At 44.1% G+C, this 13,658-nt stretch overlaps 1 protein-coding gene across 11 annotated transcripts in view; it reads left to right on the top strand.

Moving 5' to 3' along the window:
* DOCK7 (dedicator of cytokinesis 7) overlaps positions 1 to 13,658 on the top strand; it is a 138,691-nt gene that overhangs the window by 61,756 nt on the left and 63,277 nt on the right. For all 11 annotated transcript variants that reach the window (XM_083157673.1, XM_083157672.1, XM_083157670.1 and 8 more), the window contains exons 15-19: positions 11,375 to 11,492; positions 11,847 to 11,917; positions 12,217 to 12,355; positions 12,671 to 12,772; positions 13,522 to 13,608. In XM_083157673.1, the coding sequence (XP_083013799.1) occupies positions 11,375 to 11,492; positions 11,847 to 11,917; positions 12,217 to 12,355; positions 12,671 to 12,772; positions 13,522 to 13,608 (517 nt within the window). The remainder of the gene's footprint in view (positions 1 to 11,374; positions 11,493 to 11,846; positions 11,918 to 12,216; positions 12,356 to 12,670; positions 12,773 to 13,521; positions 13,609 to 13,658) is intronic.

The following is a 13,658-nucleotide window of genomic DNA, read 5'->3' as shown; positions in this document are numbered from 1 at the left end:
AATATTTCAATGATGTATTTTGAAGTATCTTGCATTTATGCTGTATAAACACATAAAATAAACACAAATACATTTTATTACCACATAAAATACACACAAATATATTTTATTTGTTCAAAAAACAAAGTTTCAAAACATGAAACAAAATTTGTGTACTATCTCAGATATTGAATTTGAATGCCAAGCAATCATTTTCTTGTACATATATAGTGCCAGTTACATATCATGTCCTCAGTAGTGCTGTTACATATGTCCCCAGTGAGTTTTTAGCTAAACAATTTTTTTTTTCCACTTTCTGGAAAGTATGGTTTTCGGAATAATTTGGATAACGGATATTCGGATACGGGATACTCAACCTGTATTGTTATATTTGGTCCTACAGTATTTACCTTTTAGACCCAGTTGGAGAGAATATTGTTTCTATCGGTTTTATGTGATTATGGTTTGCACAGAAGTCCCACATGTGGCTCTGCAGATGGGACTTTTCATTTTACACCAGCGTCCTCGTACATGTATTGCTGCACATTCGGCGCAGAAGGTTCCGTGTCACCCGATTTGCTCCAAACGTGTTCTTTGCTTTAGGATGCGTCTTAATCGCAGTGCAATGCGTCGGAACCGCCTCATGCGACTGCGCCTATATCTGCAGGCTCGTTCTTGCCCATTTTTGTGGCCGGCTCAAGCCGCTAATAGCGCAACTAGCGCCTATTCGTATCCGGAGATGACCGCTTGCTCCTAACCTCCGTCCACATTTTGGGCGTTATCCAAATAATAGGCCAACAAGGTGGCCATGCACTAGGTCATCGTGAGGTGCAGCGAGGGTATGGGCTACATTAATTGGGGGGGGGGGGGGGGGCGTCGTCGACAGGTCTAGTCATTGATCCCCAATAAACTTTGTAAAACTAATGTCAACTTTTTCATGTGTCATATTTTTCGATGTTGACCTTTTGACCTCGCCACTGTAAACCTTTCAGTCCACAACCATATTGGGATATTCACGATAATAATCCTGTTGATTTAGAAAACAATTGCCAATTATCACCCTTATTATCCCAGCCACACACCTGCGTATTTAGCAAATTGCCCAGTGTCGCACCGCTGCCCCATATCACCGAAGTGCACTTAGCCTATAAAATGTATCTAAGTTGACCCCGTCTGTGACTTCTTATATCCATATACTTTACAGTAGTAATGCATTACTCCATACATGATCTATGGCAGCAGACTGGTAGGTTAATTGGCTTGTAATAAAAATACAGGTTGGAATTGGGCCCTTTATGTACAAGTAACTGTTACTAATAGTAACCGCACGGTTGCACATCATAACCTGTCACTTCTAATTTATCTTTTCCCTAAATGTAGGGATCACTTTTTTTTAGAGAGCTTGGGCTTGATTCAGACTGCAATTTTTGCAGATAGACAAAGCCATGCTGCACAGCAGGCGGGGCGGATGTAACGTGCGCACAGAGAGTTCGTTTTGTCCATCTGCAAAACTTGCAGCCTTGCTAGCCGATCTGAACCTTGTCCATTGGCAGATTTGCAACCCGTGTGGGTTTTCAGCTACAGTATATATGGCAACGTTCTGCTCGACACGTGTTTCAGAATTACCCAGCCCTCGCATTGCCAAATACCGAAACTTCCCCAGAAGGGGAACTCTAAACCTGGTTCCCTCTGATTTATAGTAACTCAATGATTAACAGCTCATTGTATGACACCCGTCTCATAATCTACATACGCACTAGACTTCGATATTTCATTTTTGTTTCCCACGTGCAATTGTGTCACTTTTCCTCTTTCAATGTCACACAATGACAATGGTCTGATAGCTGGTCCACACTGTGGGCCCCCTGGTATCCGGACTATTGTTAGACAGCACTTACATAGACAGCCATTACATCGACACCATTAGTTCGACAGCTCAATAGGTCGACATGTCATTAGGTCGACAGCTCATTAGATCGACAGTCAAAAGGTCGACATGGGTTTTTTCACTGTTTTTTGAGCCGACATGTGCCGACAGGCGGTATTTCATGCCCTACTATCCACTAGGGCGTGGTGGGAGAATAAAATAGTGTGCCGAGCGCAGCGAGGCACCGTGCCCGAAGCATGGCGAGCGATGCGAGGGGCTGCGGTACACTTCAAACTGTGTCCATGTCGACTGTGTCAACATTTCGGCCAAAAAACAGTGAAAAAACCCATGTCGACCATTTGACTGTCGACATAGACACTGTCGACCTAATGGCAGTGTCGACCTAATGAGCTGTCGACCTAATGAGCTGTCGACCTGATGAGCTGTCGACCTGATGAGCTGTCGACCTAATGAGCTGGCGACCTAATGACATGTCGACCTAATGACATGTCGACCTAAAACCATGTCGACCTATTGAGCTGTCGAACTAATGGTGTCGATGTAATGGCTGTCTATGTAAGTGCTGTCTAATATCCGTCCCACATCCGGGCCCCCTCCCCTCCAGTGACGTGGTCCCGTCATATTTCAAATTATACATTGTAGAACTATCATCCAGATCCCGTTTGTAACTAGTAGGGGGCAGATTTATTAAGCTCGATGAAGTGATAAAGTGTCTGGTTTGGTACTTGTGTAATATCTGGGCGCCCGATTTTTTTCATCGGGTCGATCGCATCGCATGCGACCGACACAATTTTTACATTGGATCCAATGTTAAATGGTCCCTGAGACCCGATTTTACATTGGGTCCAATGTTAAATGCCCCCCAGACCCCATTTTTAATTGTATACCCACCCTTTTCATACCCCCACTATCCACGTTGGCATGGAGTTGAATTTATATAGTGTGGCGAGCCACCGAGCCCGAAGCGTGGCGAGCGCAGCGAGGGGACGCGGAATACATGTTAAGTAATACACGTCCGCTCGCGGGGCTCACCACGCTTCAGGCTCGGTGGCTCGCTGCGCTCGCCACATTATATAAAATCAACTCCATGCCAACGTGGATAGTGGGGGTATGAAAAGGGTGGGTATACAATTGAAAATGGGGTCTGGGGGGCATTTAACATTGGACCCAATGTAAAATCGGGTCTCAGGGACCATTTAACATTGGATCCAATGTAAAAATCGGGTCCATCGCATCTGATTGCATGCCTTAAGTTAAGGCATGCAATCAAAAAATCGGGCGCCCAGATATTACACAAGTACCTCTGGTTTTTATTACCGGCCAATCAGCTCCAAACTGTGTAGTTACAGGCTTGGGTTGAAAAATGACAGGTAGAAGCTGATTGGCCGGTGATAAAAACCAGACACTTTATCACTTCACCGAGCTTAAAAAATCTACCCCTAGGGGTAGATTTATACCCCTTTTACACCGCAGAAAAATCCGGGTCAGCTGCGGTGTAAATGGGGTATATCCGTGTCCATTTACACGGGTCCTCTACCCAGGTCCTGACCTGGGTAGAACCCGGATAGGACCCGTGTAAATGGCGGTGTAAATGGTCCCGCTGCGGGTGCAGGCACCCGCAGCGGGTCCACAGCGTGCAGCGCTGGGGAAGATGTGCCCAGCTGCTGCGGGAGGAGGGGGGGACCTGCGGCTGCTGAGGGGAGGGGGGTACCTGTCCTGTCAGCCTGCGGTCGGAGCTCAGCGGAGGGGATGATGTGCGCCGCTGCTGTACCATCCCCCGGCAGCCGGTCCCTGCGGCGAATGGACAGTCAGTGTCGGCGGTCCCTCCAGCGCATAGGAACTAGTACTAGTTCCCATGCGCCATAGAGATATATATATATATATCTATCTGGAGAAAGGGGGATGGAAGGAAGCGCTCGATAGTGCAATATTATTTTGATAAAAAGGTTTTATTTTAAACACATAAAATCAGACCATCGGTACACTGCTCGTACCATTAAATTCCTCAGTGTGGGCTATTAATACCACATGGTGTAATTGATAATATAAACCCGGTCGCCCGGTCACCGTCTGTTCTTGTAGCTGCCTCCTGGCAGGGACCGCTCCGTCACCTTTAGCGCTTACAGCACCTTCCGGCAAGGACTCAGCGTATGCCCCTCGGCTTCCCGGCAGCAAGACTTCAGACACGGTGAGTTGGTTTGCGTCAGGTAGGACACTCCCAGACGCGTTTCGCCTGTAGCTTCGTCAGGCGAAACGCGTCTGGGAGTGTCCTACCTGACGCAAACCAACTCACCGTGTCTGAAGTCTTGCTGCCGGGAAGCCGAGGGGCATACGCTGAGTCCTTGCCGGAAGGTGCTGTAAGCGCTAAAGGTGACGGAGCGGTCCCTGCCAGGAGGCAGCTACAAGAACAGACGGTGACCGGGCGACCGGGTTTATATTATCAATTACACCATGTGGTACTAATAGCCCACACTGAGGAATTTAATGGTACGAGCAGTGTACCGATGGTCTGATTTTATGTGTTTAAAATAAAACCTTTTTATCAAAATAATATTGCACTATCGAGCGCTTCCTTCCATCCCCCTTTCTCCAGATACTATTGGTTCTGATTGGATCCCAGGACCCATCCAGGTGGGAAGCAGCGGTCAGCAAAATCAGTGACCTAGTGTTAAAAGGAAAACTGAAGGACAACAGTGTCTGATGAACTGCATGAGTATCCATGATTGGACTTTTTTGACTAAACCCAGGCAGTCAAGCTAGCGCACCTACATACCCCCTTTTGCAATATATATATATATATATATATATATATATATAAAGTAGGTAATGACCCCAAGTGCGCCACCAGGAAGCAGCTACTCTATATGTCACCCCTGTCAGCGGGAGACAAAACTAAGAAATGTAGAAACCAAGATATAGAGAGCGCTAGGTTGTATTCCACCACCTGATAAGAGTGTAATTTTTCACCTCATATATCAATACATACAACTTGGTATAAAAAGGATCTTTTAATAAAAGGTTTTTCTTTTTTTTTAAATTCCGTTGTTGTGTTCTTTCAAGATGCCAACAAGATAATAATTAAAAAAGAAGACGAATCGTAAAATAACTTTCCAAATGGCTTATCTAGCCAATTCCTTTAGGAATTTATGAGTTTCACCAATAAAAAGATGGAAACTTTTTCATCGATGGTAGACACAAATGTATTGAGCCACTCTAGAGGACTTCTATCTCCCACAGGTATAGCCAGCAGAATACCTGTGGGAGATAGAAGTCCTCTAGAGTGGCTTAATACATTTGTGTCTACCATCTATGAAAAAGTTTCCATCTTTTTATTGGTGAAACTCATAAATTCCTAAAGGAATTGGCCAGATAAGCCATTTGGAAAGTTATTTTACGATTCATCTTCTTTTTTAATAATTATCTAACACCATTCAAGGGTCTCCTACCAAGGAATAAATAATTTTTGTAGGATTAACAATATGGACCGCACAGGACCTCTATTATGATAATAGGATATCCTATATCAAACAGAAGATTGTACCTGTTATTCCCCTGATGAAGTCTTTTTAAAGACTAAACGCGTTGGGTCGTTTCTCCGTTTTATGAAGGATCAAATAAAGCAATTGCTTGGATGAAATTTTTGTCATTATTTTAAAAGTGCTGGTTTCATAAGGACTGTACATCGACAGATTGGTGCCTCACCACTATTGGGGAGAAGATTGTGGTACTCGTTCCCTTGGCCCTCGGGGAGCATTGTGGTTGGACAGCCTATTTGTACAATTGTGTGTGTGTGTGTGTGTGTGTATATATATATATATATATATATATATATATATATATATATATATATATATATATATATATATATTCCCCTGGCAACCAGCAGACACACTGTGACCCGGACGTCGCGGTCTGACCTTTGTCCGGACCCCAGGAGTGCTCCACGCGCCTTGTTTAGTGTGGAGCTAGGGTACTTAAGGTGAGCACTGTACACTGGGGGTTATTCTGGTTCACTCGCAAAGGCAAATTCACACTCAGATGAACAAAACCATGCTGGACTGCAGGTGGGGCAGATGTAACATGTGCAGAGAGAGAGAGTTACATTTGGGTGGGGTGTGTACTTCAAACTGATATCTATATTGCCATGTAACAATAAAGCAGCCAGTATTTACCCTGCACAGAAATAAAATAAGTCCCCCCAAAACTTATTCTCTCTCTGCACCTGTTACATCTGCCCACCTACAGTGCACATGGTTTTGTCCATCTGACAGTAAATTTGCCTTTGCGAGTGAACCAGAATAATCCCCACGGTTTATCATCTGTTTATGCCGCCTGACTAAGGGAAATAAATACTGAAAGCTTGCGTAATGGCAGTGGTGTGAGTTTACATTTCTTTAATCCGTTGGGTGCCGCTTCTTTGGAAAATGACTACATGATTGATGAGCTGGGCACCACGGTAGATGTCATTGGTATTAGGAGGTTGCCGTACAACTGGACTATCTATCTATCTATCTATCTATCTTTGCATGCATTTAGTGAGCCAGCAACATCTTTGATGAAAAAAGTGTAAATTTTAATATTCATAAAAAAATGGGCATAAGTGCAATCAGAAAAATGTACAAAAATGTAAAAGGAAGGACCAGGTAGTTGGCATTGTCACGGCTTCAACAATTCCATAGTGCTAGTGCAGCACAGTTCCCTCTGGGCAGAGCACAGAGGCGCTGACAGCTGTTTCGGTGCGCTTACCGCACCTTAGTCATGGTCCTTCCTTTTAAATTTTTGTATATTTTTCTGATTGCACTTATGCCGATTTTTTGATAAATATTAAAATTTACACTTTTTTCATCAAATCTGTTGCTGGCTCTTTAAATGCATGCATTACTACATATATTAGCTGCAGCACTCGCTTTTAATACAGATGTTTGTGTGTGCAGTTAAAGTTTCATGGTCTCCCTATCTATCTATATTAATATGTATTGATATTTAGATTGGTATTGTGTCTAATATTACGCAGCTCACCCTTTTATGCCCCTTTTCCACCAAAGTCCTGGGTCTGACCTGGTATTTGGAACATGGTCACCAGGAAAACCAGCAGGTTGGGAGCCCTGGGGGCGTGTCCCCGATCTTATTAGGCCATGCCCCCTAATGGAGATTTCCCACATCATGCTGGGAAGGGGGAGGGGGGAGTTTGGAAGCTGCTGGGGTGCTCACACCTTTACCTGGCTGGCTACTGTCTGCTTAGCAAGGCAGACCATAGCGATGATCGTGTGCACCGTGTACCCCAACCTCCCTTCTGCCTGCTGGACACTGCGGTTCGGGAGGTATGGGCTATCCGCCCTCGTGCTATAAACGGGTCCTGGGTCGGACAACCCATGTACACTGCTCCTTAGCCTGGTCACTACCCGTGTCCAATCTGGATGCTACCTGGGTTGGTTTCCCCGGAAACTGGATCTGGGTTTAATGTGTTTTTTTATCCTTTTCCACTGAGCAAAAACCTTTTTCAAGGCAGTGGAAAGGGGTATTAATGATCCTTTTAATAGACCTGTGTGTGTGGTGGGGAGCGACGTGTGTGGGTCAGGTAAGGTAATAGGTGACTGATTCCTGTACAAGGCCACTTACACTGACAGATTGAATGAAATCTAGTTTAGCAGCTGCCAGGGCAGTTCTAGAACGCGGGGGGGGGGGGGCTACATTACTTGGTTTATGTCTCGTTCCTGCAGTCCGTTTATTCATTGTTCCTTTTCAAAAATAGCGGCAGTTGAAAACATTTCATTTTCCATTTCCGCAGTTGTTATACAGTATCTGTGAGACCAGCTGTGCATATGATGTACATACGTAAACGTGACACATTTCTATGTGCGTGTTATAGAGGTTTCTCTACACTATTCCCGAGTATAATGCTACAGAGTATTACCTGCTGGCTGGAAGTGGAACCTGATTTTGGCACATGCTGGTATACAGTACCTGCCAGAACAGGGGTTTTACAGTGCAATGCTGCAGTCTGCCTGGAATGTCCTTGTGCAATTGCTGGTACAGTATTTGTCATACTAGAGGGAATTGTCGGCACTCGTTCATACAGTTAAATGCTTCTGCTTTTGGTCTATATTCAGCCCTTTTAGATGGGGGGTAGCACATTCAACATTTAAAAAAATTAAAAAACATAAAAACTGAATGAAAAGCTCATTCAAACAATAAGGGTTGGTGTTCCTGTAGTTGCATTGTAGAACTTCTGCGTTCATCGCTGCTGTTTTACATATCTCTGTGCACTATCCAATCATTATATGACATCATCAGCCAATCACACACACTACTGTAACCTACTACATAGACTGTTACTGTGCTGCACTCTGTAACTAACTACATAGACTGTTACTGTGCTGCACTCATCCTGGGACATCATCATCCACACACTACTGTAACTACATAGACTGTTACTGTGCTGCACTCATCCTGTGACATCATCATCCACACACTACTGTAACCTACTACATAGACTGTTACTGTGCTGCACTCATCCTGGGACATCATCATCCACACACTACTGTAACTACATAGACTGTTACTGTGCTGCACTCATCCTGTGATGACATCATCCACACACTACTGTAACCTACTACATAGACTTTTACTGTGCTGCACTCATCCTGCGACGACATCATCCACACACTACTGTAACCTACTACATAGACTGTTACTGTGCTGCACTCATCCTGGGACATCATCATCCACACTCTACTGTAACTACATAGACTGTTACTGTGCTGCACTCATCCTGTGATGACATCATCCACACACTACTGTAACCTACTACATAGACTGTTACTGTGCTGCACTCATCCTGGGACATCATCATCCACACACTACTGTAACTAACCACATAGACTGTTACTGTGCTGCACTCATCCTGCAACATCATCATCCACCCACTACTGTAACTAACTACATAGACTGTTACTGTGCTGCACTCATCCTGCGACATCATCATCCACACACTACTGTAACTAACCACATAGACTGTTACTGTGCTGCACTCATCCTGGAACATCATCATCCACACACTACTGTAACTAACCACATAGACTGTTACTGTGCTGCACTCATCCTGCGACATCATCATTCACACACTACTGTAACCTACTACATAGACTGTTACTGTGCTGCACTCATCCTTGGACATCATCATCCACACACTACTGTAACTAACTACATAGACTGTTACTGCGCTGCACTCATCCTGTGACATCATCATCCACACACTACTGTAACTACATAGACTGTTACTGTGCTGCACTCATCCTGGGACATCATCATCCACACACTACTGTAACTAACCACATAGACCATGGGTCCTTAAACTGCGGCCCTCCAGATTTTGTGAAACTACAATTCCCAGCATGCATTGCCACAGTTTTAACACTCCCTTATAGGAAAACTGTGGCAAGGCATGCTGGGATTTGTAGTTTTACCACATCTGGAGGGCCGCAGTTTGAGGACCCATGACATAGACTGTTACTGTGCTGCACTCATCCTGTGACATCATCATCCACACACTACTGTAACTAACCACATAGACTGTTACTGTGCTGCACTCATCCTGCGACATCATCATCCACACACTACTGTAACTAACCACATAGACTGTTACTGTGCTGCACTCATCCTGCGACATCATCATCCACACACTACTGTAACTAACCACATAGACTGTTACTGTGCTGCACTAACCCTGTGACATCATCCACACACTACTGTAACTAACTACATAGACTGTTACTGTGCTGCACTAACCCTGTGACATCATCCACACACTACTGTAACTAACTACATGGGTCTTCAACCTATGGCCCTCCAGATGTTGTGAAACTACATGTTCCAACATGCATTGCCACATTTTTTCCTATAAGAGCATGCCAAAACTGTCAGTGCATGCTGGGAAATGTAGTTCCACAACATCTGGAGGGCCACAGGTTGAAGACCTGTGACATAGACTGTTACTGTGCTGCACTCCTCCTGGGATTGTGAATTACCAGTATGAAAGGAACACTTGCTCTTGTTGTGCCTAATTCCCCCTGGGCTACTTATTATCACTTTTATAGAACTTTCCAATATATCATCCAAAAATGTTTCCCTCCCCTATGCGTCATATTGTGTCCTGATGCTCTGGCAGTAACTGAGCTTATGTCTGTCATCCGACTGTCCGTGCTGCTCGTGCAGTATGAGCACAGGTCACCGCAGTCCCTCTCCTGATGTGTGTGGGAGGGTAATCACAGGGTCAAATGTAACAGTATTGTCCTATTTTCAGGACAGTTCTACAATACATTATTTAAAAAAGCATGATTTTTATCGCCACCTACTGCCACATTCTAGTAATCACCAGCTCCGAAATAAACCAGCAACCATCTGTGTCAGAGGTAAGCCACCTGTGATTTCTTCCAGCTCTTGTTCGTCTATATATCCTATGAGAAGCTGACTTACAAAAGCTGGAGACCACCAGTTGGCTTATCCTCTTCCAGGTTTATGGTCTCTTACCATTACCCCTTTCAAATCGCACTTTGGACACGGGATATTGCCAGGTTCTGGGCGTATTTGGACCATGGTTGAGGCGCGGTGTGAAAGAACAATGCCTTATAGCCCTGGTCGATACACCTGGCAATTCGACGTGGGTTATAAGAATGGTTAAACCAGGGTTGCCCTCTGTGTAATGAGCGACCTGGGTTTAATGTGAAAGCGATGGACCCTGGTCGGTCCGACCCGGGTTTGCGATATGAAAGAGGTGCATAAGAGGTAAGCACTACATAGATTTAGTTTTTCCAGCACCCTGGTATTTGAGGAATTTTTGGGGGATTTCCTTGTGTCTGAGAAGAAGCATTTTGAGGCCTTTCTGAAGGAGAGAGATTATAAAGCGGAATGCGTTAGTATGCCAGTTGGAATATAATCGTGGATGAGACCGATTGTGGGGGCAGACAGCATCTACAATCTGCCACTCCCAGTCACATTCACTCATACACTCCACCTGATGCTTTGACGCGTTTCGCTTTATAATCTTTAGCAAAAGGTCTCTATTTATTTTTTAATTAAAGGTATTTACTTCATAACCTCAATGAGGGTGACTTGGAATTAGGAACCGTCTCAAAGTCCAGAAAATCACACATTCCTTTTTCTCAAACACCAGGGTGTTTTTTTGTGCAGATTTAAAGAATATTACAATATAATGGTTTTATATTTTTTGCGGAATCCACAAATTGTTTAAGATTTTTTTTCACAATGCTGGGGAAAAAAAATGTATGTTTGTTCTATTGTTTATATCTGTTGGGAAAATTCTTGCATTTTATTTTTTAATCTGCGGGGAAGGCGCACCGATATACAGGTTGCGTTTCTCCGTGAATCACTGCCCATGTCTGGGGAAAAAATATCCAAACTTTTGCTTTTGCACATCAGACAAGTGTGCTTATATAGTTTTCCTTCCCCAATGTTTGAGAATGATGATTATTTTTTTTTGTTTTATAGGAATATTCTATATGTATATCCACAAAGCCTTAATTTTGCAAATCGTCAAGGATCAGCGAGGAACATAACGGTGAAAGTGCAGTTCATGACCGGAGAAGACCCCAGCAATGCCTTGCCGGTAAGACAATTATCCACCTAACAATGGCTAGAGATACTTCCTGTATAATTTGTATGTGTGTGGTCCTGACACACCCCCTGCCCCATCCTTTTATAAACTAGTTGCAGGCTATATCTTGCAGTGCGTGGGGACAGTGAGTTATTAATGACAGTGAGTCTCCTCCTGGTTGACCCCCAACTTCTTTGGTCTTCTTAGAACAGAAGGACATTTTTGACTTCTCAACTACAACTGAAGTTTTACGTAACTGACCAAACGGTGCATAAACTAGTTCACCGGTATGGAGAAAGCCACAAGTTATCTTAGCGAGTGGCCTAGTTTCTTTACCAATTGCTGACTTCCTATTATCATTTCTAGGTTATCTTCGGAAAGTCAAGTTGTCCAGAATTTTCTAAAGAAGCTTATACCGCTGTAGTCTACCACAACAGGTGAGCATTGGTTTCATGCCTTATGATAAATGTACTCAAATTTTGGGTCACCGCGTGTGACTGTATGTTGAACTGCAGATGTCATAAGAGTAACCTGTGGGAATATAAAAGTTTTGGGGAGGAGAGTTAGAAATAGAGGGCCAGATGTACTAAGCCTTAAGAAGTGAGAAATTGGAGAGTGATAAACTACCAACCACCAGCTTGTAGCACGCAAGGCATGTTAGCCAGAGTCCACAATAGCGGTCCTGTATGTTCATCTTACCGGTCTAGGTAGAAATTTACATTTTTATTATGTTTAGGTCCCCAGATTTCCACGAAGAAATCAAGATTAAGTTGCCGGCCACATTGACGGATCATCACCACCTGCTGTTTACCTTCTACCACGTCAGCTGCCAGCAGAAGCAGAATACCCCCTTGGAGACCCCCGTGGGATACACAGTATGCCAACCTCCCTTATACAGCCACAAGAGCTTACAGCTGGCGATCACACATATTGGCCCTTATTCAGATCTGATCGCAGCACAAATTTGTTCTCAAAATGGGCAAAACCATGTGCACTGCAGGTGGGGCAGATGCAACATGTGCAGAGAGAGTTACAATTGGGTGGGGGGTGTTGAAACTGAAATCTAAATTGCAGTGTAAAAATAAAACCTATAGTGGTCGACCTGATGACTTTTGATCTAAGTTCCGTCGACCCCATGCCCGATTGAACCACTCTAAAGTTAATTGTTGCCTTTTTGTCTCTCTCCCCAGTGGATACCGATGCTTCAGAATGGACGCCTGAAAACTGGACAGTTCTGTCTTCCTGTGTCCCTAGAGAAACCCCCGCAGGCTTACTCAGTGCTGTCCCCGGAGGTCAGTGTGTGCATTAATAGATTCCTCTGCTTCGGGACCTCCCTGACTCCTCTGTTTTGTCGGAAACGACTTTCCGACACTCGGCGGTCAGAACATTGAATTCCGTCTGTCCGGATGTAAAGGGCCCGGGATTCCAACTGTCGGGACGTTCCGGAAATCTGAATCCCTTTGACGTTCCGGCAATCTGAGTCCCTTTGACGTTGACGTTCCGGCAATCTGAGTCCCTTAGAAGCTTTAGTAAATGTATCCCTTTAAACAAGTCAACAAGGAGTTTAATTACTATATTAAATTCACTGCAGAATTTCTCATATCTGTATCCATGTACCGGCGGTAGCGCACAACACCCTCGAACACATATTTTTTGGGCAATAAAAAAATGACTCCGGTACATTACTTAGTATTTATTTATAGAAATACGTTACTAGTAATCCTATACTTATTACTTATCTAGTTACCAGTCCGTCAAAATGAAGGAACAACGTAACAGTAATGTCAGCACAGGCAGCTGTGCACGCCCTAACGTAGCAGAACTTGAATTTCTCCGCCAAGCACCATATAGTGGCCACGGGCAAGAACAACACTCTAATCCCCCCTGTAAAGGTGAGGTGCAGCCTTCGCATTTTATTGGGTGCGCAAAAGATGGACTTCTTGGGGTGTCGGCCATTTGTCAGATCAGTGAAAGAGACTTTTTAGGACATTTTAGCTGGAAATCTACATGAATGGTTCTAACTGATGTTTTGGGTTCTTAGGTTCCGCTGCCTGGGATGAAATGGGTTGATAATCACAAGGGGGTCTTCAATGTTGAAGTGGTCTCGGTATCTACGATTCACACGCAAGTAAGTTTCTGTAGCCAAACCTATGTTTAGACGGATACATCCTCTTAATT

Source organism: Crinia signifera, chromosome 8 (genome assembly GCF_055691185.1).
Source record: "Crinia signifera chromosome 8, ASM5569118v1, whole genome shotgun sequence".
NCBI lineage: Eukaryota > Metazoa > Chordata > Amphibia > Anura > Myobatrachidae > Crinia > Crinia signifera.
Note: the sequence above shows the minus strand (reverse complement) of the source record. Positions and strands in the feature narration are given on the sequence as shown.